The 22,405-nt window shown below is 37.0% G+C and overlaps 1 protein-coding gene across 1 annotated transcript in view; it reads right to left on the reverse strand.

Annotated features, from left to right (window-relative positions):
* The window catches only part of PRUNE2 (prune homolog 2 with BCH domain), a 130,942-nt gene that overhangs the window by 78,613 nt on the left and 29,924 nt on the right, over window positions 1–22,405 (reverse strand). Inside the window, exons 5-6 of the mRNA XM_031507397.2 lie at window positions 17,540–17,692; window positions 15,007–15,101 (exon numbers count right to left, since the gene is read on the reverse strand). Of these exons, the coding sequence (XP_031363257.2) occupies window positions 15,007–15,101; window positions 17,540–17,692 (248 nt within the window). The remainder of the gene's footprint in view (window positions 1–15,006; window positions 15,102–17,539; window positions 17,693–22,405) is intronic.

Genomic DNA, 22,405 nt, shown 5'->3' on the forward strand with positions numbered 1-22,405 from the left:
TTGTCTGGTGTATATGCATATATATACACACAGACATAAATGTATGGCACACATACATATGGCATGGAGTGACATGGATCAGCAGCCCCATCTCTGAGAAAAATACGTAGCATAATCTGGAAGCCCATAAATTGATGGAAGCTTCAAGTTGGTTTATATCACACTTATACTGCTTTGTATATTTCTGTTCTGTACCATAGCAGCTCATTCCCCTTTACTACTGTAATTCCCTATCTCTTCTTTGACTCTTGGAATGTTCTTTCTGACCAAACACCAAATCCACAAAGGCTGCTTTCTGTCACATTTATCCCCAGCTTCTTCTGCAGGAACCTTGCTTGATTCTACGCCAAGAGCACTTCAAAATAATAACTGCATTTGAAAATTTGAAGTATAACAGAGTTATAACAGAGTTACAGGCATGAGCACTCATTATACCTTCAGGTTCATATACCACTCCCTCGCAACTTGCATGTATTAAAAAAAAAGTTTTAGCAACCATTGCTGTTAACATAACCTTCTTCCCAAACTGTAGATAATCCCTTTTCAAATAATCTGCAGTATCCACCCAATAAACATCCATTTTTTAATGTTCAACTGATCATGTTCTTGGATGTCAGAGAAAAGGACTGCTTCTTCTCCTTACTAGCTTGGACAAGACACAACATTCTGATTTACCTATACATAAAACATGAGAAAAGCCTGGAATCAGAACTATAAACCCCCCTTTGAAGTAGATTAAGACCAGAAATGTATGTTTTCTTCAAAGTGTTTCAATCCATTAAATGTATATAAAAACATTTTATAAAATCAAATTCCATGTTACCACTGAGAAATTAATATTCCCCCATCCACACCAGCTGAGACACAACATAAGTATGTCACTCCTAAATATGAGGAACTTTCAGCAGTATATGCCAAACAGCATGTTCCTAGGAGATTTAAGCATGTGGTTATTCATTTCCAGCTGCTTCTGTGGAGTCAACTTGTTTCTTATGTTATCAGGTAACAGGATTATCTCATTTTGTGAAGAATAGCAATATCAAGTACAGGTAATCACTTGACAATGCAGAGGGCCATTTCAAAGCATGCTTGTTTTCTTAGTCTTTAATGTGGATTAAAAAATACAGTCAAATTCTATGTAACTTTAAATGTGTTCAGAATGTGAGTTCATGATGACTGAGTACACAGTACACGAAGGATCACTCATCACTTAATTTACTTTAACCTCCCACCTACTTCCAGTTGAGACATGGAACTAAGTTAATATTGTTCTAAAATAGTTTAAAGCATAAAATCCAGAGTCCTTAACAGTTTGAATACCAGTGGTTCCAGACTTCAGCTGATACTTGTAAAAATATAAATGCATAAGTAATAAAATTACTACTTTCAGTGTTCTGTTCACCTGGGCATCTTTAAAACCTTACTATGAGTTCAACAATTACACTGCTAACACCCCAAGTCCACAGTAAGAGAGGCTGAGGATTGGCTTCTGAGTAAATATTATTTATACTACAAAACAAAATTGTATTACCTCAGAAAATCTGTGTAACTGACTGAAACACTATAAACAATTAAGCTAATGATACACGATATACATGAAGGAAGAATTCATAATAGATGATAAAACAATCAATGCTTTCTATTTATTCAGGTATCGGTATTTACAGATTAGTTTGCGGAGAAGACCAGCAAGAGTCAGCACACTAGAGCAGGACAAAATACCAAAAAACAAACCGAAAAACAAAACTTCTCATTCCAATTAACCCCTATCCGATATAAGATGGAACAAGGGGAAATCAAACATAACTGCACACACTAATATACAAGCCAAATATGCAACCTGGATCACACCAGCAATCTGTGGTGACTATGCTAAGACAAACACTTAGCAGCATCCAATGAAAGATATTTGCATATTTCCAGATGGTGCAAGCGAACTAATCTATCTTGAAAACACAAAAAAAAATGTTGCCTAAAGGAAATTGTACCACAATTGTTTAATGTTCAATGCACCTTCTTCTAGATCAGAATCATGAACAGTTCTGAATTATCATAGAATGAAGCATGGCCTGGGTTGGAAAGGACCTTAAAGATCCTCTAGTTCCAAGCTACCTGCCATAGGAACACATTTCACTAGATCATGTTGCTCAGGGCCCAATCCAAACTGGCCTTGAACACTTCCAGAGATGGACCATCCATGACTTCCCTGGACAGCCTGTTCCAGCTGCCTGGTCACCTTCAAAGGAAAGAATTTCTTTGTAGTATCTAACCTAGATCTACTTTTAGCTTGAAGCCATTTCCCCTTGTGCTATCACTACATGCTCTTGTAAATAGTCTCACTCCATCTTTTTCGTAAGCTCTCTTAGGTTCTGGAAGGCTGTAACTGGGTCACCCAAAGCTTTCTCTTCTCCAAGATGAACAGTCCCAATTGTCTCAGTCTCTCTTCGCAGGAGAGATGTACCATCCCTCTTACCAATTTGGTAACCCTCCTCTGGATTCACTCCATCAGTTCCATGTCCTTCCTGTGCTGGGACCCCAGAGCTGATGCAGCCCTGCAGGTGGGGTCTCAGTAGAGCAGAGCAGAGGGGCAGAATCCCCTCCCTGGCCCTGCTGCCCACACTGCTCTGGATGCAGCCCAGGACACGTTTGGCTTTCTGGGTTGTGAGTGCTCATTGCTGGGTCATGTCATGTCCAGCCTCTCCTCTACCAGCACTCCAAATCCTCCTCAATTGAATCCGTATCTGGAATGGGAATGTGCACATCTCTTGCTGGAACAGGCAGCATCCAGGCAGAAAAGAAAGCATATGCATTACCAAGGTCTAATGTATAACAATAAGACAGAGGACAGGATGCAAAACACTGCTTTTAAAGGCATTTCCTTTTGTAGCTATTTAATGTTTGCAATTACAATATGGAGTGCATAATGGCAGCCATTTCTATTATTTGGAAAAATATATCCATTTATGCTACTGAGTTTCTTTTGCTCAGATATGCCTCTTCTGACATGTAAAGCAGATATTTTGGGGTATTTTTTAATATAGCAATGCAGACCCACCTGTGGAGAAAAACTCTTTCTTTGGGATGGAAACAGTGATTGAAGAGTGCTCACTTGGCTTGTTGATATATACAAGGCCTAGGGTAGACCAAGCTGTAAAGAGTCCTTGAAGGACAGTAATTGCAGTGAAGTCCCTAGAGAGGAAAAGAACCCACAGAGAGAAAGAAAGCATGTACTCAACACTAAGAGAAAGCCCCAGGACCTCATTGGAGATTGGGCGTTTTCAAAAAATTGATGCTATGGATTTCCATGGTTGTGGTTGAGGAAAAAACATACCATTATTTATTTTTTATTTATTTTATACCTCCTTCTGTATCTGATCCAAATCCTAGTAGTGGCCCAGAAGATTAACACATTCATTTAGTTGGTGATTTCTTGAAGAGACCCAAGGAAAAGCTAAAGCACCCCATAGCACAACAAGAAAAGTGATGTTTTCCACCAACTGCCCTTCATGGAGAAAGCACAGCCCTGAGGCAGCTGGCAGCATGCCAGACCAGAGTGAGGAAAGTATAATTTATACACTACCATGCAAACTCCAGCAAATCAGTCTCATAGCAAGTAAAGCAAAGCATTTCAGTCTTCACAAACTCCCAGGAGAGAGGGAAATACACACATACTCAACTAAGTACCACAACTATATGGGCTGAACCTGAATAAGCACATTTCAGTTAAAAAAAAAACTGGAATGATGGGAGAATATGAATATTTTCATCGCCTTTTTTTCTGTTCACTCACTGTGTGTTTACCATAAATTAGACCTGCTGAGAGTGTAATGCTGAGCAACCCATATGGCAAATACTCAACTGAGAGATGTGAAAGGAAAATCACTTTTTTATTTCTGAATTATATCTAGCCGGTTCATTTAGAAAGTCTTCTTTAATAGCAAGTGTTCAGAACCAACCCAGATAACACTGTTTATATTTAAAAAGATAAGGTAATATACCTTTTAGACTAAAAGCAATGTATTTTCAGAATATTATTCAATATGTGATGAAATAGATAAAAAATTACACTTAAATCAGTGTTCAGTTAAGATTTTTGGTTCTAAAACACAATTACCAATTCTTGGTTGTAAAGTTGCCATTTATTCAAACTCATCCTCAAATCCTTCTTCCAATGAAACAATCTACAACTAGTCTAAGCCCATGGTGTTCTACCAATTGTAGAGATGACCTAACAGTTCCCATTTGAGGTACAAAATTAATCTATTCCAACTTTTTTCCTTACTAGACCATGGCAAACACTGATGATGACAAAAGCAAGCACAGAGGGCTGTCATCCATGAAACCTAAAAAACAATCAAGTTCTGCATGTGGAATTCAGGCACAGATTGCTGACCAAATCTCTCTGGCAATCTTGCAGCAGGGAAAGTAAAGACGAATGGACTGAAGATGATTCCTTGTGGATCTTGTTCACTTTTACCTTTCTTTTTCTGTAATTCTCAGTCTTCCTTTCCCTTCTCCCCCCCTGACCCCCATAAAGGATGGAGAGAGAATCAAGTTTTATAAAATTTCTCTGAGAATGTGACTACGTCAAGAACAGCAGCAAGATGGGAAGGATAATATGCAGACAATTTACAATGTACCTAGCAGTGACATTTGCCCCCCTGTAGAAAGTGCCAGAACCCACCACAGACACCAACCTTGATACCATTGTTGGCATCATGCTACATAAAGGTAGCATCCAGGGAAGGAGAAATTTTTTCCAAGGGCTTTAGTCATTCATGCAAAGGAGGAAGAAAAATTGTTCAGCAATGAAGACAGGTGATTTTTCAAGTTCTCTGTTTCATTTTACTACCAACTCTATAATCCTGTTTGACCTGAGCCACAAAACAGAGCAGCCCATATTCAGACATATTAACTCTTTCTCACAGAACTGAGAGACATCCTCCTGAAGCATGAAAAGGTTGTATATATGCCTCAATTCCCCATAGCTGTAATGCAAAAATGGTAATTTTTCATATTTGGGGAAGATAAAATAAACAGCTGCTACTGTTGTGTTCTGGCATAAACTTGGTGGCCTCAACAGGTTTTTCCTCAGCAGCCTAAGGGCTGTGTTTGTATTCTGTTTAGAAATAAGAATTCTGGAAGGCAGACATTCAACAGGCCTAAGAAATTCAGACACAATGAGAGCTACATGATCACAGCTGAATAAAGTATCCTGTTCTGCTTGTGTCTTGGGTTTTTTTCTTTTTTTTTAGTCTAAACAGTAACAAAAACTCTCTGGCTTTGTACAAAATCCCAAAAATTATGCTACCATGAGAAATGAAAATCTCTGCCTCCCTGAATTTTCAGTCAAAGGATGATTTTTTTATTACCCACAAATCACAAATAAGTAGAAAATTATGAGATTCAAAATACTGAGATATATTCTTCTGAAAAAATAATTAAGGGGAAAAAAAAGCAGTCAGGAAAACAAGAAATGTAGACCTTCCTACTCTTTTTCTTTCTTTTTATAATTAATAAATTCAATGTGTACTAAGCAACATTGGTTAAAGATATTGTCTCATTTCAGAAATGCAGCAATTTCAGGACAAAAAGTGGTATGTTCATGCACAAAATTTCTTATGGAGAAAATACAAAAGCTCTTTATCATTAAAGCAATGCAAGACTACCCTGAAGGAATTTTCATTTTACACTTTATCAAATCTATATGGAAAAAGAAAAAATGATAAAAACGTAAGATGTTGCAGTATACAACATACACAGGAGTTTTGAATGTTGGTTTTTCTGGCTCAAAGAGCCTGCACATTAGACATAATATGTATTCATTTAAATACACAAAGTATTTCATGTACTCAAACAATGCAGCTATGGAGTTACAGAAGAAATTACATTTTTTGGGGAATATCATTCACACAGCACCTTTGTAATGAAAACTGCATTTGGGTGGACACACACAGAAGCTGTGAATAATTTTGAATACAGAAGTGGTGATCCTTCTGAGAAAATGTTGTATGTCTCCTAGAAAGAAAGGAAAATTGCAGTCTTTGGAAGAATTAGTATTCTTAGCTAATTTGAAAATATAAAAACTCAAAGTTCTGAAGACTTTTGACTTGAATTCATTTGCAATTTTAAAATGATTTTGGTGTTATAGATGAAATATATAAAAATGCACATAAAATTAAATAAATACTGAAGTTTCTGGTTAAACAAAACACTTCACATCCTGAGAGTGTACCCAGTTACAGAGCCAAAAAAAGGATCTTTCCTATCATCATGTAAACAGAGAACACATGTTCATCATAAAAACACTTCAGAGCATTTGATATGCCTAATTCAAAATTCAAAAATGTTTCTACGTCCTAAAATATCCAATAGTTTCAGGTCTGGGCTTCTGGTATATACTAAAAGATATAAAATTCAGTGGTGTATGGTAAAAACATAGGCTATTGTAATGTTTACAAGTATTAAGCATTCATTTACATTAGAGTTCAGAAGATGCTTTAGGACATGCTTTGCCAAATGGAACAAATGTAGTATTTCAAGACACATCAGACAAATTTCATGGAATTTCTACATCAAAATATCACTATTCTAAATAAATATTACATTATTTTAGAAGTGGAGGGATTTTAAGATTTTTAAGTTAAAAGCAAAAAAGCTGTCACCAAGCAAAATATTTGTTTAGAAATACATTATATCTCTCTCTCTCTCCACATCCTGGTGACAGAATTCCTGGCTTCTGTAGTACTGGAACACAAACACTAGCAAACTCAAAATGTCTTTTTACTTACAACTAGAGTTACAGTGAAATGTTGGATAAACAGTTCAACATTTTAATTAATTTGTTTCTTACACAATAGCAAAGAAAAAACCAAAACTAAACAGAAGAAAATATAATTTCTGCAATATTCCTATTATCACCCCTAGCTATTATCAGTTCTTATATTCTTATGCATTACAGCCAGATTTTAAAATGTTAAATGTTCACGCTAGGTTTTACACTGTATTTTTTTTAAGTGCATTAAATTTCATAGAAACAACTCTTTATGCTGAATGTTTCTCAAAACAGCACCTCCCGCTGTCAATGTCTATGCCCCATAAGCAGCTAAGCTGAGTGCTACTGACAAGAACTAGAAGAGTATACAAATGATAAATTAGTCAGCTTTGTACAAGTCAGAAATACAGGCCAATAATGATAGGGTAGATTATAGCATTTTACTCAGCTGAAAGATAGTGCATATTTTACACTGTATTTCATAAAGAAACTATCTTAATTTATTTAAACACATTTCATAAATGATACAAAAGAAAACAGTTTATCTTTTTGAACAATGTACTTGTGAGCACAAGCACATTTTTACTGTAATGTTAGTATACTGTTTATGCCCATTCCTTTGATCATTTTCATAGCTATTTTACTTTGTTTATTAACTTTTGAACCAAGACTGAACTAAACCATTAAAGGTAAAACTGTAAATGATAGCTTGGACCGAATTAGGGCAGCTGTCACACTAATTATAACCAATGGCATCTATCAAATTTTTTCACATAGCAAAATAAAAATGAAATTCTAAAAACATACCACTGCGCACCTTGCAGTGATTCCACCATTTACCTTGCACATTTTTTAAGTGATACTTCAAGTACAAAAAATTCTAATGCTTTTGACTTACTATCTGTTATGACAGTACTAGAGAATTACTAGAGAATAAAATAATCAAATACACCTTGCAAAAATGACAGTTGAATAAATCAGTACACGCTGATTTGGGAAGATTCATAAATATAATGGTCTTAGCCAGTTTTTCAAGTTCACATTTTTCTAAAATCTCAAGATATAATAACATCCTACATGACTTCATGCAGAAGCATCTCACTGAGTGGGGAAACTTTAGCTTGTATCACCCCACATCATCATCTGAAATGAATCTGATATGAAAACTATAAGCAATCCTAATAATCACTGTAATAAATGTCATTTTGTTGCCATTTCATTTCACATGCTAAATTAGGAACCACTCTTTTGAATCGTAGAATAACCAGTAGAAGAGCTCTCAAGGATGACCTAGTCCAAACTTTTTTGTCAAAATCACTAGACAAGGTGGCCCAGCACCCTGCCCAGATGAACCTTAAAGTGCCTAATGTTGAGGAATACACCACTTCTCTGGAGATTATTCCAATGACTGATTGTTAAAATTGTGAAAAATCCTCCTCTTGTGTCTGATCAGAATCTCCTCAGGACTAATTTGCATGCATTATCCTTCATTTTTTCCATGTGACTCCTTGTAAAAACAGAGAGTCTCTGTCTTTTTTGTAGCCACTCTCTAAATACTAGAACCAAGTGTTAAGGCTTCACTTAAACATTCTTTCCTAATATGTCAGGCTTCTCAGCCCTTTGATAATTTCTGTGGCCCTTCTCTCCACCCTCTCCAGCCTGACCATATCTTTTTTGTATAGGAGAGACCAAAACAGATAAGAGTATTCCAGGTGTGGCCTGACAAACGCTGACAAGAATGGGATAATCTCTGCTGCTAATGCCCCTGCTGATGCAGCCCAAGACCTCACTGGGCTCCTTTGCTCCATCAGCACACCCCTCACTCATAATCAGCTTTTTGCTCACTGGGACTCCCTGGTCCCTTTCCACAGATCTGCTCCCCAGCCTTGTGCTCCCAGCCTGTGCTGCACTCCTGGATTTGTTTTCCCAAGTCTCAGACTCTACACCTGTCCTTGTTAAACTTCAAAAGGCTCTTTGCCCACTCTTCCAGCCTACACAGGTTTTCCTCCAGCATGACTCTCCCTTCCGAAGTGTTCACTTGATCCCTGAGTGATTTTAAGTGCTCTGGATGAACACATATGAAGACATAAAACAGCGCTGGGCTCAACACCAATCCCTGAGGAGCCCACTTGTGCCAGGTTGCCAGCTGGAAAAGGAGCCATTTACCCCCACTCTGGGTGCTGCCTGTGGGTCAGTTCCCCACCCACTGCACGGGCAGCTTGTCCAGACTGTTACGCAACAGCTTCACCAGGAGGCTGCAGGAGACGTAGAGAAAGCCTTGGAGAAACACAGGAGACAACATCCATGGCCTGCCCCCATCAACCAAACAGCTTGCTTGCCCTAGAAAACAATCAGGTTTGTCAAGCACAACTTAGCCTTGATGAACCCATGCTAGCTTTTCCCAATCACCTGGTTCATCTGACTTGTAATGAATCCTCCCAGAAGGGTTTGTGTCATAACTTTTCTAGGCCCTATAATTTCTTGATTTCTCTTTTAAGCACCTCTTGTAGATGGGGGTGACATTAGCCTTCTTCCAGTCTTCTGGGATGTCTCCTGATCTCCACAACTTTTCTAGGATAATGGAGAACAGCCTCACAATGACCCCAGCCAGCTCTCCAATACTCTTGGGTGGATGTTGTAAGGTACTACCGATTTGCAGGAGCCAAGTTCCTGTAATAGCCCATACAGCAATTTGTTCTTCAGTGACAATGGGTCTTGTTTGCATCAACATGGATTTTTGCTTCCAGTGTCTGGGGCCCAGCTGTACTGGTGACAACAGAGGTCAAGGAAGTGTTGAGAACTTCTGCCTTCTCAGTGCTGTTGGTGACTAATTCACCTCTCCCATTTAACACTTGGCCTGCAGTTTCCTCCTCAAAGACCCCCTTCTTGTAGTTTTTGGCATCTCTTGTCAATTTCATTTCAAGCTGAGCCTTTGCTTTTCTAACGGCATCTCATGCCTTGGTAATGTTCTTGTGGTTCTCAATAGATTTGTTACTCTCATTCTATCTCTGGCATGCTTCTCTTTTGGTCCCAAACACACTCAGAAGCTCACAGTTAAACCAAGAGGATCTCATGTTCCACCTACCTCCCTTCCCTTTGAAGGGGGTGAACTGTTTTTGTGCTTTCATGAGAGCTATCTTCAAAAACACACAGCAGTGGCTAGCTCCTTTATTATCCATGGAAGCTTTCCTTTCAATTGAGCTCTGAGCAAGATGAAGCTTGCTCTTCTAAAATCTAAAACCTCTGCCTTAGTACTAACCTTCAGAGTGCACAACCAGACCCCAAACTCCACAATATTGCTTGGAGACGACCCTCTTAACCTTGACCCAGAGGCATTTGATAGGGCTTCTATGGTCATTGTAGCTGACTTCTGTACGTTTGAAGTTCTCCTTAACTTCAAGTGCAAGTTCCCCATCCTCTTCTTCCCTGACTCTCTTTACAAATCACCCTATAGCCATTCATCATATTGGTCCAGTCATGGGAGTTGTTCTATCATGTTTCAGCTACTCCTGTGATACCTAAAATTTGGACTTGGTGTTGAGTTCCTAGTGTTTATTCTCCTGGCTCTGCGCATTTTATAAATACACATGGAGTGCCAGGTCTTGTTCATATCATGGGAGGCAACTAAGGAACAGTTGTCACTGCTCTGATTGGCATGGTTTCTTTCCCAGCTGGATGCAATGGCAACCACTCAAAACCACCACTTAAATGGCTCTCCCCACCAGATTCCTGTCATATCTTTAGAGAAAAGTCACTGCAGAGAATTCAGCTTGCCTAACCTTTCCACACATTGGACTGTACTCATTACAACTGGGGTACTTTGGCTGACCTGAGGCATCAACTGGACAGCTACTGTCCTCCAGAAGACAGCAGACTGATGTTTAAGCATGAGTACAGTATTTACATTAATGCATGTGTGGCTGCACTAGTCAGTCATATGAGGTTATGACTTTAGCCACTTAATACTTCTGAAAATGCAAGTGAAAGTATGTTTAAGCATTATGCACTATATATGTTATAAATTTTCCTAAGGCAGATAACACACACTGACATTTTAAGACCTTAATTAAGGTTGATTTATTTACAAATGGTATGTTTTCAACTCTCAGAAATGATGTATTTAATGTTTTATTTTTAAACACAATTAAAAAATAATATATAAATATATACATACTGCAAATGTAATACAGATAACAAATTCATTTAAGCCCATTTATGCACATTAGTGACACACCATGTGGCAGAAAGACTAGGACTACAAGAAGACCCCGTGGCGATTTATTTTATATTAAATCCCTAATGGCCTCTTCTCATCTTTGCAAAAATATGCACAAGAGTCCAGACTATGCAGCCATTGAAATGAATGGTTATTTATTTGCTAAACGAGAACCCTATGTTTAATGTTCCTTAGACATAAGGTAGTCTGCAAAAGTCGCATTCCTACAGCTCTATACATCATTTATTTTACATACCCTAACTTCTCACAACAGGCATCAGAAAAATACTTTTGAACTGCATTGCTATTCTAAGTTGCTGAGAATTTTGTTTCCAATTCCATTACTGGAAGATTAAATGTTAACATGTTTACTTGGGGTTTGCTTCTTGTTTCGTTTTTTGCATTAAAAACAAATTCATGGACCAATCTGCCATTTAAAATACATTTATATTTATACCATGACAAAAAAGTTCCCAAATACACAATATATATACATAATCATTACAGACAGACCAGAAGTTCAATCTTCAAAGACATATGTTGTAATCTCACTTATTTAGGTGCAATGGTCTACCTAGCACTTGTTTGACATGCTTCAGCTAAGACAGAGGTCCTTGATTTGCTTTACAGAAGTATTAAAAACATCACTTTTCAAAATGTAGAAATAAAATTGCCCAAATTATGAAACACTGGTATTTCTTTCTAATATTTAAAAATAGCTTTAAAATTAAAATCTATCTCCAAGATAAGACTATTTTTTCATATGATAAACCGTGCACCCATAACACTTCCACATTTCTCAAATTTCTGTTGCTGAACTGCCACTGTTAAGTTCCTCTGAGGTATAAAGCCACAAAGGGAGAAGTTGTTACAAGAGCTAGAACTTCCTATTTAGTACTATCCCAAACTCATTTGGACTATGGAGGCTACCTAAGCACAGCCAAGCTTCCTGCAGCAGCAGGAACATGCAGGTCACTTTCTTGAGGAAACAACACTGGTGACAGCAGCCTCCACTACAGCTCTGCCATGTTCTCTAAGCTTTTACAAGTGGCATACAACCCCTACTACCTGGAAACTGTCTTTATGAAGTATGTGGATGCCATGACCAGAGGCATGAACCTCCAAAGACCTTAAGAACACTCCTTTGTCTGCCACAGTCAGTAGCAGACAATCATGGAACTCGTTTTCAACTCACTGACCTGCTTCCTCAGGTAGTAATTGATTTTCTACAATTGCAAGTTATGTGGGCAGCTAGAATGAATTTTCATGAATAAACAGATAAAATACTTAGTCCAACAAGCATATTATGAAACCTGGATTGCTCTCCCAATGCACTACATTTAAAAAAGCAAAAAACAGAGTTTGCTTTACAACAGAAGTATTCATTTCTCAGGAATAATATTACTTTCCCAGAAAGCCACGTCGAGAACACATTTCTCATTTCCAAGAGAATTCCAGCTGAGAAGCAGCAAAAAATACTCTAAGGGTATAACAAAATGTAATAGAAATTGTAACAGAAACTGTAACACATGCATGGAATTTTGCTACAATATCTTATGAGCAGTCATTATTAGGACTTGGAGAAACTTCAGCAAAGGGAACAAAAATAACTGTGATCTGGGCAGTGTCACTTTTATTTTGTCCTTCTATTAAAAAATAAAGTGGTTACATTTATAAAATCCAAGCAGTGTACACTCTGACAGCCAGTCACTGGTGACACAGGTCTGATTTCAATTTATAGCTTTAATGCCACCAGGAAGGCCAGATCCAAAGGTGGTTATCTCAAGAAACGCAAAGCTCCCTACGGACTCTTAGAGAAACCTAAATACATTCACACAAAATGACTGCCCTACAGAAAGCACTTTAATGGAAGATTCTTTTACATATTTGTTGATTATTAAGGAAAAAAGTGACCTTATGATACTTCTGAAAAAGCAAAAACTCAAACATGCTTGAGATTCAACACCTGGTGCAAAGCCTGTTATTCATGTTTCCTTAATATTTAATCAGATAACATCTGTGGAGCACTTTGAGAATGAATAACAGACTACTCCTATCATTGCTGAGAAAATTGTGAATTCATTAAAGTCTGTGTATTCTGAGGTTATAACAGAATTCTAAACTGAATAGACAGGTCTGGACAGTTTTATCATTTTCCTGTATGTATTGGGCTTCTCACACTGGGTGAAGTAACTACATGTGATCCCTATCAGTAATAAAACTGAGTAAAAAAACATCTTTTGTTGGCCAAGCACCAAAAATAACGGTGTTTTCATTTCAACAAAGAGCAGTAATGCAGGAAATGCAAAACTCATCTCCATCCCAATAAATTTGCAAACATTATACCTAGGAAAAAAAAATTATACCCCTGAAAACTTAGTCCTTTATGGTTATTCACAGAACAATAAGAACAAAAAGCAAAGGTACTTGCGGCTTCCAGAAAGAAATCCCATCAGAAATACTAGTAATATAATTACTTAACATACTGGGACTAAAAATCATCTACCCTCAGTAAAATCTGTTCAGTTTGTTCTTGCAGGCAAATGAATCTCCTCTGCCCTCCACAATGACCACCAGCTATGTAAGAAAAACAACTACGAAACATTTGCTGCTCGACCACCAGATCTTAACACTTCTTGGCGAAGGTAAGTCAGCATCACATGTTACATTTCACTGAAAAAAGGTTGAAAAGTTGCCTATTTGAGAGCTTGGAACACCTACTCTTGACGAAGTCAAATTGTGAGCTCCAGCCAAAAGGAAGACAAGTTCTGAGTTACAATTAATTTGAGCATATAGAGTTGCAAAGATGAGGTCAGACAGACTTACATGGAGCTTAAACCTCTGGAGCACAAGGTCTGTATCCTACATAGTTATCACACATGATTTAATGCAAAATAAACAAAAAGAAAATGTAATGCTAAAGCTAGCTCCTAGCTCTGTCCATCATTAACTGAAACAGACAGAATAAAAGAGAAATATTTAAACCAAAAAAAGATGAGCATTTTATTAAGAACTTTATAAAATCCCATTTTCTCTTTTGGGGATTTTTCTTACAATACTCTTTCCCCATCCTCTTTCTGCCCAGCCTTAGCCTAATTTTTACGATCAAATTATGGCTCATAAAGTAGTGCTATTTTGGTGGTAAAGATTGATTAATATTGAAACAATTAATTGAAAACTAACAGATTCTATTTTATTTCTTGACGCTTTGCTACCTAATTTGCTTTGTATATTTTAGTATGCAAGCAGAAATCTATGGGTAATAATTAGCTGGATTGTAACCAAAACTTGTTCAACCACAGAAGCATCTTATTTTTTGTAAGATGCATCACAAGACACATATTATAAGAAATCTCTTAGGACATACAAGGCAAGAACTAGTCAAGAGATTTTTTTTTTTTTTTTAAGCAGCATTTGACATAAAAAAAAAAGTTTTGGATTAGTGCAAAAGTAGATGAAAATTTCTTCTACATTTCAAATACTTCTATATATGTGACCCTTATGCAAATGAAAAGACTCAAAATTACAAATACATACTATATAAAGATGTTTTTGTTATTGATATTTTCTTCAGACCACTTAGGTTTTATTACTTATCAATACGCCAGTATGCAAACTTCAATCAGAAATAACAGTATCATGTCATACTTGTTCAGTGATCTAAGCATTCATATTTTTAAAATCATATTTTTACATAATATGCAGCAACGTGCAACTCTCCTTCAGATCAAGGTAGAAATCTCACACCTTCAATTCACCCAAACATTCCAATTTATGTATGCCATTGTTTTTTAACACACCATGGTACAATCTAAATGGAGAGAATAATCATAATATCATAATAATGCAAGTCAGATAATAAATAGCTACTATTTCTCTCAAAGTTAATTAAATCACTGAAAATTCTGCTCATACTGAAAAAAATATTGAGAAAATAACTTGTTCACGCTCTTTTTTAAAGAACTCTCTCCCATGTGCAATAAGGCTGTTAAACATGTTTGAAGCTCCCTCTTACCTCCAGTGTCATGTATACAGTGCTAATTGCTACTTTGATTTCTCCATCTGAAATCTCCTTGAGTTCCTTGAGCATAACCTCCTCAATGCTCACACCTGTTTAAGAAACAAATTTCCATATATACAATTATCTACAGCTGGTAGATGCACAAAGATAAATTAAAAACACAGTTTAGACATTAATGCTGAACCTTCTTTCCATATTTCAGGATTAAATTAAAGATAACATTAATATTTCAATGCTTAATGTTTCTAGAGGGATTTTTTTAAGAAAGGAAAAGATTTAATGGAGGATACACTAACAACAAGTATGAAGAATTAAGTCTACTGCAACACCTGTGTTCCTGTTTGAACAGTGAAATTTTTAAGTGAATGTAATTCCAGATGATGATAAATGTATAGCTAGGAAATTTCTATGGCCTAATATGAAATCACAAATATAAAATTACTTCTGAAATAATATATTGAAAAGAACCTGTGGACTACTATGGTGTTTATGAAATATTCAAAAGAAGGAACTTAAGATACTCTGAAAACACAGTCATTCAACCTTTCTGACCTTCTCCACTAACTGGTAACACCAATAGCTTTTTCTTATGTACATCAAATCATTCATGAACTAGGTATATATTTATGTACCATAGAAACATTATCATCAGAAACAATGGCGTAAAACAGGAATTGCAACCAGACCTATTGGTATGTTTAAGCCCAATGTATTGAAAATCCAAGTGACTAAGTTTCCCTCATTGGACATGTCTGCCTAAAATGCTGTGAAGAGTCTCAAAACAAATACATATTATGTAGAGGAACATAACTACATCACATGACTGCAACACAGACACGATAGCCAAATGTCTATGAAAAGAACACTGCAAGCCATCTATCACAGTGCAGGGGAACAACTAAAACATCCAACAACCTTTAAGGCATAGCAGTTTAAGATCCACCATGTGTTTGTATAAATGATTTTCAAGAGGGAAACAAATACCAACCTAAGTCAAAGAAATTCATCCTTTCATTACTGTTCCTGTACGGAGTCCAGCTACTGCAGTCAATCTAATGACAAGATGAACATTTACACATCTGTCATTTAAAAAATTTCATATATAACCAATAAACTTTCTGGGGGGCTGTAACCTATTGTGCCTTAAATAGCAAATTAATTCAGGCCAATAAATCATGATTTTTGCCAGAAACTGAGAAATATTTTGGCTGCATTGTCCTAATATTGCCTCAAACAATGAGTATATTACATAAAACACTCAGTAGAGGTCATATATTTCAAGGAGCTCCTGAAACTCAGCAGCATCCTACTAAAAGAAATGTCACATGCAATATATGTATATGTTATATGAATATACAGTAAGTATGTGCCTGGTAATACACAGAAAACCAGAGTTATAAGCCAAAAGAAAAAAAAGAAGAGTCCATGACCATGCCCTCCCCATGCCTCATGTAACTGGCAGCCAGTATCATGCAGACTAAACCCACTATATATACTTGTCCAAGTTTAGCACTTGATATTACAGAAAACTTCCCTGGCAATTGGCAGAACCAAGAACTGACTTTGATAAAAGCCACTTTCACTGCCACTTTCCAATCTAGATTGCGTACTGATTACTTGAGTGGAGGAATTTAAGAGAATTCATGTGAACCTTTATAGACTGAACTAAATTACCCTGTAATCTCACTGAAAGAAAGGGCAAAGGAAGCAGCACCTTAAAGTCTGTCCTTATCTACCAGACAGGGCAGCTGTCTCAGGCTGATGGTCTGAATTTCGATGACTACTTTTTGCATATGGGCAGATAGAGAACAAATAAAGACCCTGAGTCTGCATGGACCCTATGCTTACCTGATGTATCTAACAGAGAAATATCCCTAGGAATTTAATATTCATTCTTTGGTAAGAACTTGGCAGCAAATGCCAGTAAAATTTGCAAGAGTTATTGCATTGATTTTCTTCAGGCTTTCACAGCATCTCTTCAAAAGTCTGCTACTAAATTTTGGGTTCAAACCTTACTAATTTTACATTTCTACTTGGTACTTCTATCAGAAGAAAGGAAAAGGATTGCAACTTTCCTGCTGCTTCCTTAATTTGAGACTGATATCAAATTGACTTCACCTGTGCAAAGCCCTTAGTAAATCTGGGTCATAACACAAAATCTACTTCCACACCACACAAGCAATTGCAACACAATTTCTGCCCATGGGCTGACACATTTTTTATGTCCACATGAATCAACATAAATTCTTGATGAGTACACATTTGTAAAAGCAATTTATAAAATAAATTGTTAACTTTACCTGTAAGAACAATACAAGATTATTTATGAGCTAAGCTGTTCCTCAAAAGAAATCACAATTCCATGATTTAAAATGTAAAAAATTGAATTTAAATTAATATACAACATTTAACTGTCAATGAAGATAGCATGCTGCACCTATTTTCACCACACACAATAAACCAGTATTCTAATACAATTACACAAATAAATTTGTAACAGGTCTGAGAAATTGAAGGAATGGACTACCTTGGGCGTTAAACTGAGTCTCCTGGAGAACAGAGATAATTTCCTCTCGTGGGGGAAGATCTGGAAACTTTTCCTCTAAGACTGACAGTACTTCCTCCTGCTGCTCTGTCATTCTGTCAGCTTCCAAAGACATGCACTTGAAGAGGATGCTCCCTGAAACATTGAAAGACAAAAAAAATCAATGTCTCCTGTAGATATCGAAGAGGTACTACAGAAACAAGAAATTCTACTGTATTGCTTCCCAAACCCATTCCTTCTTGGAGGTTGTTTCCACTTAGAGGATGGAACTTAGAGAGTTCACTTAGAGGTTTCACATGGAAGCATCCTCCTAACATGAAGCTCCTAAATCAGAATTGTCTGCCTCTTCAGAGCCTCTGCTACAGTGAACTAGCTGGTCCCAATGCTGCCATGGTGTGCAGCATGCTTCGGTACACTAACATGGCTGTGCAGCACAGCCAGCAGCAGCCGACAGCACACCAGCATACATTCTCCTCTCTCCAGGCAAGTGCTGCTGTGTTTTGAAACATAAATCCACACTGTCAACCTTCCTTCTATACCTGTGTCATTGAACTCCTACAATGGATGACATAAGGAGGACAAAAGGAAGAAGTACTTTACTGTGAGCATGGTGAGCCACCAGAACAGGCTGTCCAGAGAATATGGGGATGCTCCACCCCTGGAAGTGTTCCAGGCCACGTTGGAACAGGCTCTGAGCAGTCTTCTCTGGACTAGAAAAAGGTATGCCCATTCACAGCAGTGGTGTTTGAACTGAATGATGTTGGTTATTGGTTATTGTGGTGTAACTAATTCTCAATAATTCTTGTCAATGGACACAAAAAAAAGCACCAATTCAGACAATCAAAATTTTAAAATTTAATATAAACACTACCTAGTAAACGGCTTCATAGGGGTTGAACTGTCTTACAATACAGAAGTGAGAGTTATGTCTTTTCTGACAACTATGTGCTGCACATTAAATCACCCCTTTCATTCCTTGGAGACTGGGATTCGATTTATCAATATACTCAAAGACAGTGTTTGCTTCCAATCACTGACAGTAAACACAGGATAATAAAATCTTATACTTCAGCCTTGAAATCATTTATTACTCTACTGTGCACAAGAATTTCAAAGAAATGTATGATTTTATTGCATCATGATGGGTCAATGAGCAATGAAGTACAGTAAGTGAGTAAGACAGTTACTGCAAAACAAGGCTTCAGCCCAGAGCAAAAAAGAGTAAATTAAAAACGCTGACACTGCCACCCTCAGTCTCACCAGATGAGCTAGGTTCAAAACATCTACTATATACTCCTTTTCCTTTTCTCTGACAATATCATCAAATGAAATAACAAATAGCATTTCTTCAAAATTCACAAACCACTTGCAACAGAATATAATTATGCCATGCTAAATAAACACACCCTTATTAAACAAATCCTGTGTGGATTAAACAATAAATAATGTTTAACAAGCCAAAAGCTGCTCCCCATCAGATACTAATTTCTGAAATTAAATACAAATACATGAAGTTCCATTCTGTGTTTCTATTATGGATATTGTAACTGCCAATATTATTTTAATTCACAGCAGCTCTTTATGCCAGTCTTTCAATCACTTTAAGACAATGCTCCTGCTCTGTTTGATAGTATTAAAAAATAAATACACACAGCATGAAAATCATGTATACTGATCCAGATTGATACTTGCAAATCGAGGTACACAACGCAACAAGCAGATTTAAGATTTCTACGAGTAAATAATTGATATAAAGTATCCAGATATCTACACTCATTATCAAAACCTGGTTTTCAGTCCCTCTAACAGGAAGAAAGTTTCTCAACCGGATAATTAATCTAAAAAATCCCTTTATTGTTGAACTCCATAATAGATAACAGTGCTTGTGCTACATAAATACTCTTGAGACACATTCTAAAGCTTCCACTTTTCTAGGAAACAGTGGTGACCAGAATGATTGAGACACCCCACAAGACGCTTTCAGTCAGCACAGAGCTGCATCTGGACAAACGGTAGCTCAGGGACCAGGCTGCACAAAGTATTTTAGTAACAGCAATTTTCTGCTTTTTTTTCTTCCTCCAGAAACAGAGAGGGAAATTGTTCATGCACACACAAAGGAAATGGAAACTCCAGCAAAAGTGGAGTGTGGTCAAATTCACCTCACCTACTGGAGCAAGGCTGCAGCATATCCCATAAAACCCCCCAGTAGTATTAGGATGAGTTAGGCAGTCTGTCCATCTGCACAGAACCTCAGATACACAACGTATGAAGCTTTTACCACAGCTGTATGTGCTTCAGGGAATGGAATATTAGGGTAAAACCAAGAAGAGAAAACCCTAATAAAAACATACAGGAAAATGCAGAAGAACAAGAGATGTAAGTTGTATATTCACCCAAGCTCACCAGTTTGGAAGTCAACATGAAGTAATCTTCACTCATGATAGGCAGACACCTTAGAAAGGTTTCTAAAAGGCTCTGCTTTTGTCATTAGTCACATCAAAACTGTAGTGCTTGCAACTGATAACTTTTCTACTCGGATGAAAGCCAGAAAAGTAATATTCTGAAATTACTAGGGTGTCAGCAAGCCCCAAGATCAACATTTACTTGTCTTTTAATGCTATGATCATTCTTCAATACTCTCCTCATCACCAGGGAAGCAAGGCACACCTCTTCTTCCGCAGGCATCCTCAGAATTCCTGTGAGGGTTAGGATTCCAGGTAGTTTAGAAAAAGAGTTCACTTAAGTTACTTCTGCTTGACCAAAGGTCAGTAGTCTATTTAGTTATGTGCTGTCTTATAAATACCTGCTGTAAAAGCAATATATGGTCTCAAAAATCTCCTGCAGATTTTACTGAGTGTTGGTGCAATTCCCCAAGGGTTTCTGAAAGCATAATGGTGGCTGCTGTCTGCTTACAAGCAGAGAAAAAAATATATAATCTTGAATACAAGATTCAATATTATTTCTTGTGCACATCACACTTTACAACATTTTTTTTTTTCTGAAGAGGTCACTAGAAAATAGGCTAAGGCTCTTTAAAAATGTGCATTTTATTATTTTTTTGCAAAGTAGTTTGGAAGCGAAGCATTAGTTTTGCCAAAAGCAATTGCTGTGCATTAATATTAAACATGATCTAATGAAGGCAGAAGTCGTTTTGGGAAAACATTAAGAACAGCACAAGCATCTCCTGAATTATAAGTTTATGGCTGAGAGAAACAGTACAATGAAAATATAGGCATTTCTCCTGTCAAGGTTTTGTTCCATAACCTGTAAAAATAAAGGACAGGGAAAAGGGGAAAACCAGCAGTCCCTCATGGAAAGTATACTTCAACACTCTTCACACACCACCGCCCCCCAAAAAGAAACCTGCAAACCAAAATTGTAAATATATCCAAGTAAGCAATCTTTACTGTAATTAACAGGAAATGCAATGAAGCTGGAATAAAACGTAACTGGGAAAAAGAGAGGAAGAGCACTGCCTCAAAAAAATCTGTTTCCATATATTAAAAGTGTCAGTCCAAGTAAGTGCAATGTTTGGTGCAGGTCAAAATGATCCTTTCTTCCAGGTGTATATATCAAGGATGCATCACTGCAGAGCATGTGAACCAGCTGATCAATGTACAAGACAGAACAAAAAAAAAAATACTGGCTTAATTCCCAAAGTCCTTAAAAGGGCATTTCTTAACGTTTGTCTGGGTGTCTAGAATAACAAACTAATCTTCTCTACTGAAAGTCAGACTGCCCCAACAGAGCATGAAAAGATCTCAACTATACAGGTCATCACTAGCAAAAGCAGATTCACATTTTAAAAATTGCTGACATTCTTGCTGAAAATCTGTCTATATTTACATGTTGTGGTTTGCACCTTGTGGCATCCTTCAAGGCCTTATACAAATAAACATAAGGAGGCATTTTTGAGAGTGCATTGACCCAAGATAGCTGACAGTGAATGCTTGGAATAACATCCTTGCCAGCTGGCTGCAGCAGAGAATGTAGTGATTCAGCAGTTTAATGGATCTTGAGTTTGGCAACAGTCCCCTTATAAATATCTCTTGGGAAATAAAATAATACAGGCCCAGGACTCTGGCAGGTTCTGTAATTGTTTACTTCTGGCACAAATCCAGGGACAGCACAAGCTCTAACTTAAGGCAAATACGGCTGTACAACACTGATTCTCCAAGCAGGCTCTATTCAAAAGCCCAAGGCTAGAATTAGCTTGTATAACGTCTGATAAGGAGATAAAGATACCAGAAAAGCATTCACCAAAAAAAAAAAAAAATCTTTAAATATAAAAATGCCTAAATCAGTAATGTTCAGTTTCACAGGAAATGTCTTTTCTCTTTACCTTTTTTTTTTTTTTTTTAAACATAGACAAGCAGGTAAAGTTTGCTCAAAGGTGAAATTTCTATACATAAATATCTGCCCTTTTACTGAAATTTAGAAACTGCTAACAGACTTTAAGAAAAAAAGTTTCAAAAACAGTCAACAAACTAAGCTGTCTTGGTCACCACATGACAATTATGAAATAATGAGATTTTCTTTTATCTTAAAATCTCCTAGCAAAATACTCACTGGAAAGTCAGAAAATGAAAGAAGGCCTCCCAGCTCAGAAACTCAGATAACAGCATCTCATAGCATTTTTATGAAAATAAAATCCTAATTCTTAGCACTCTAACATTTACTTTGGCCTACTTCTCTGAACTTCACCTGAAATTCAGACAAACTAACCATATACAGATTTACTGCAAGTAACATTACTAAAAGTGAAAAACACAATAGAGCCTTTTTGCAGCCTCTGTATCTGTCTCTGTGCTGCTGGGAGAAGTATAAAAGCACCAAGTCTCAAGGGGA

This window comes from Lonchura striata, chromosome Z, assembly GCF_046129695.1.
Source record: "Lonchura striata isolate bLonStr1 chromosome Z, bLonStr1.mat, whole genome shotgun sequence".
Classification (NCBI taxonomy): Eukaryota; Metazoa; Chordata; class Aves; order Passeriformes; family Estrildidae; genus Lonchura; species Lonchura striata.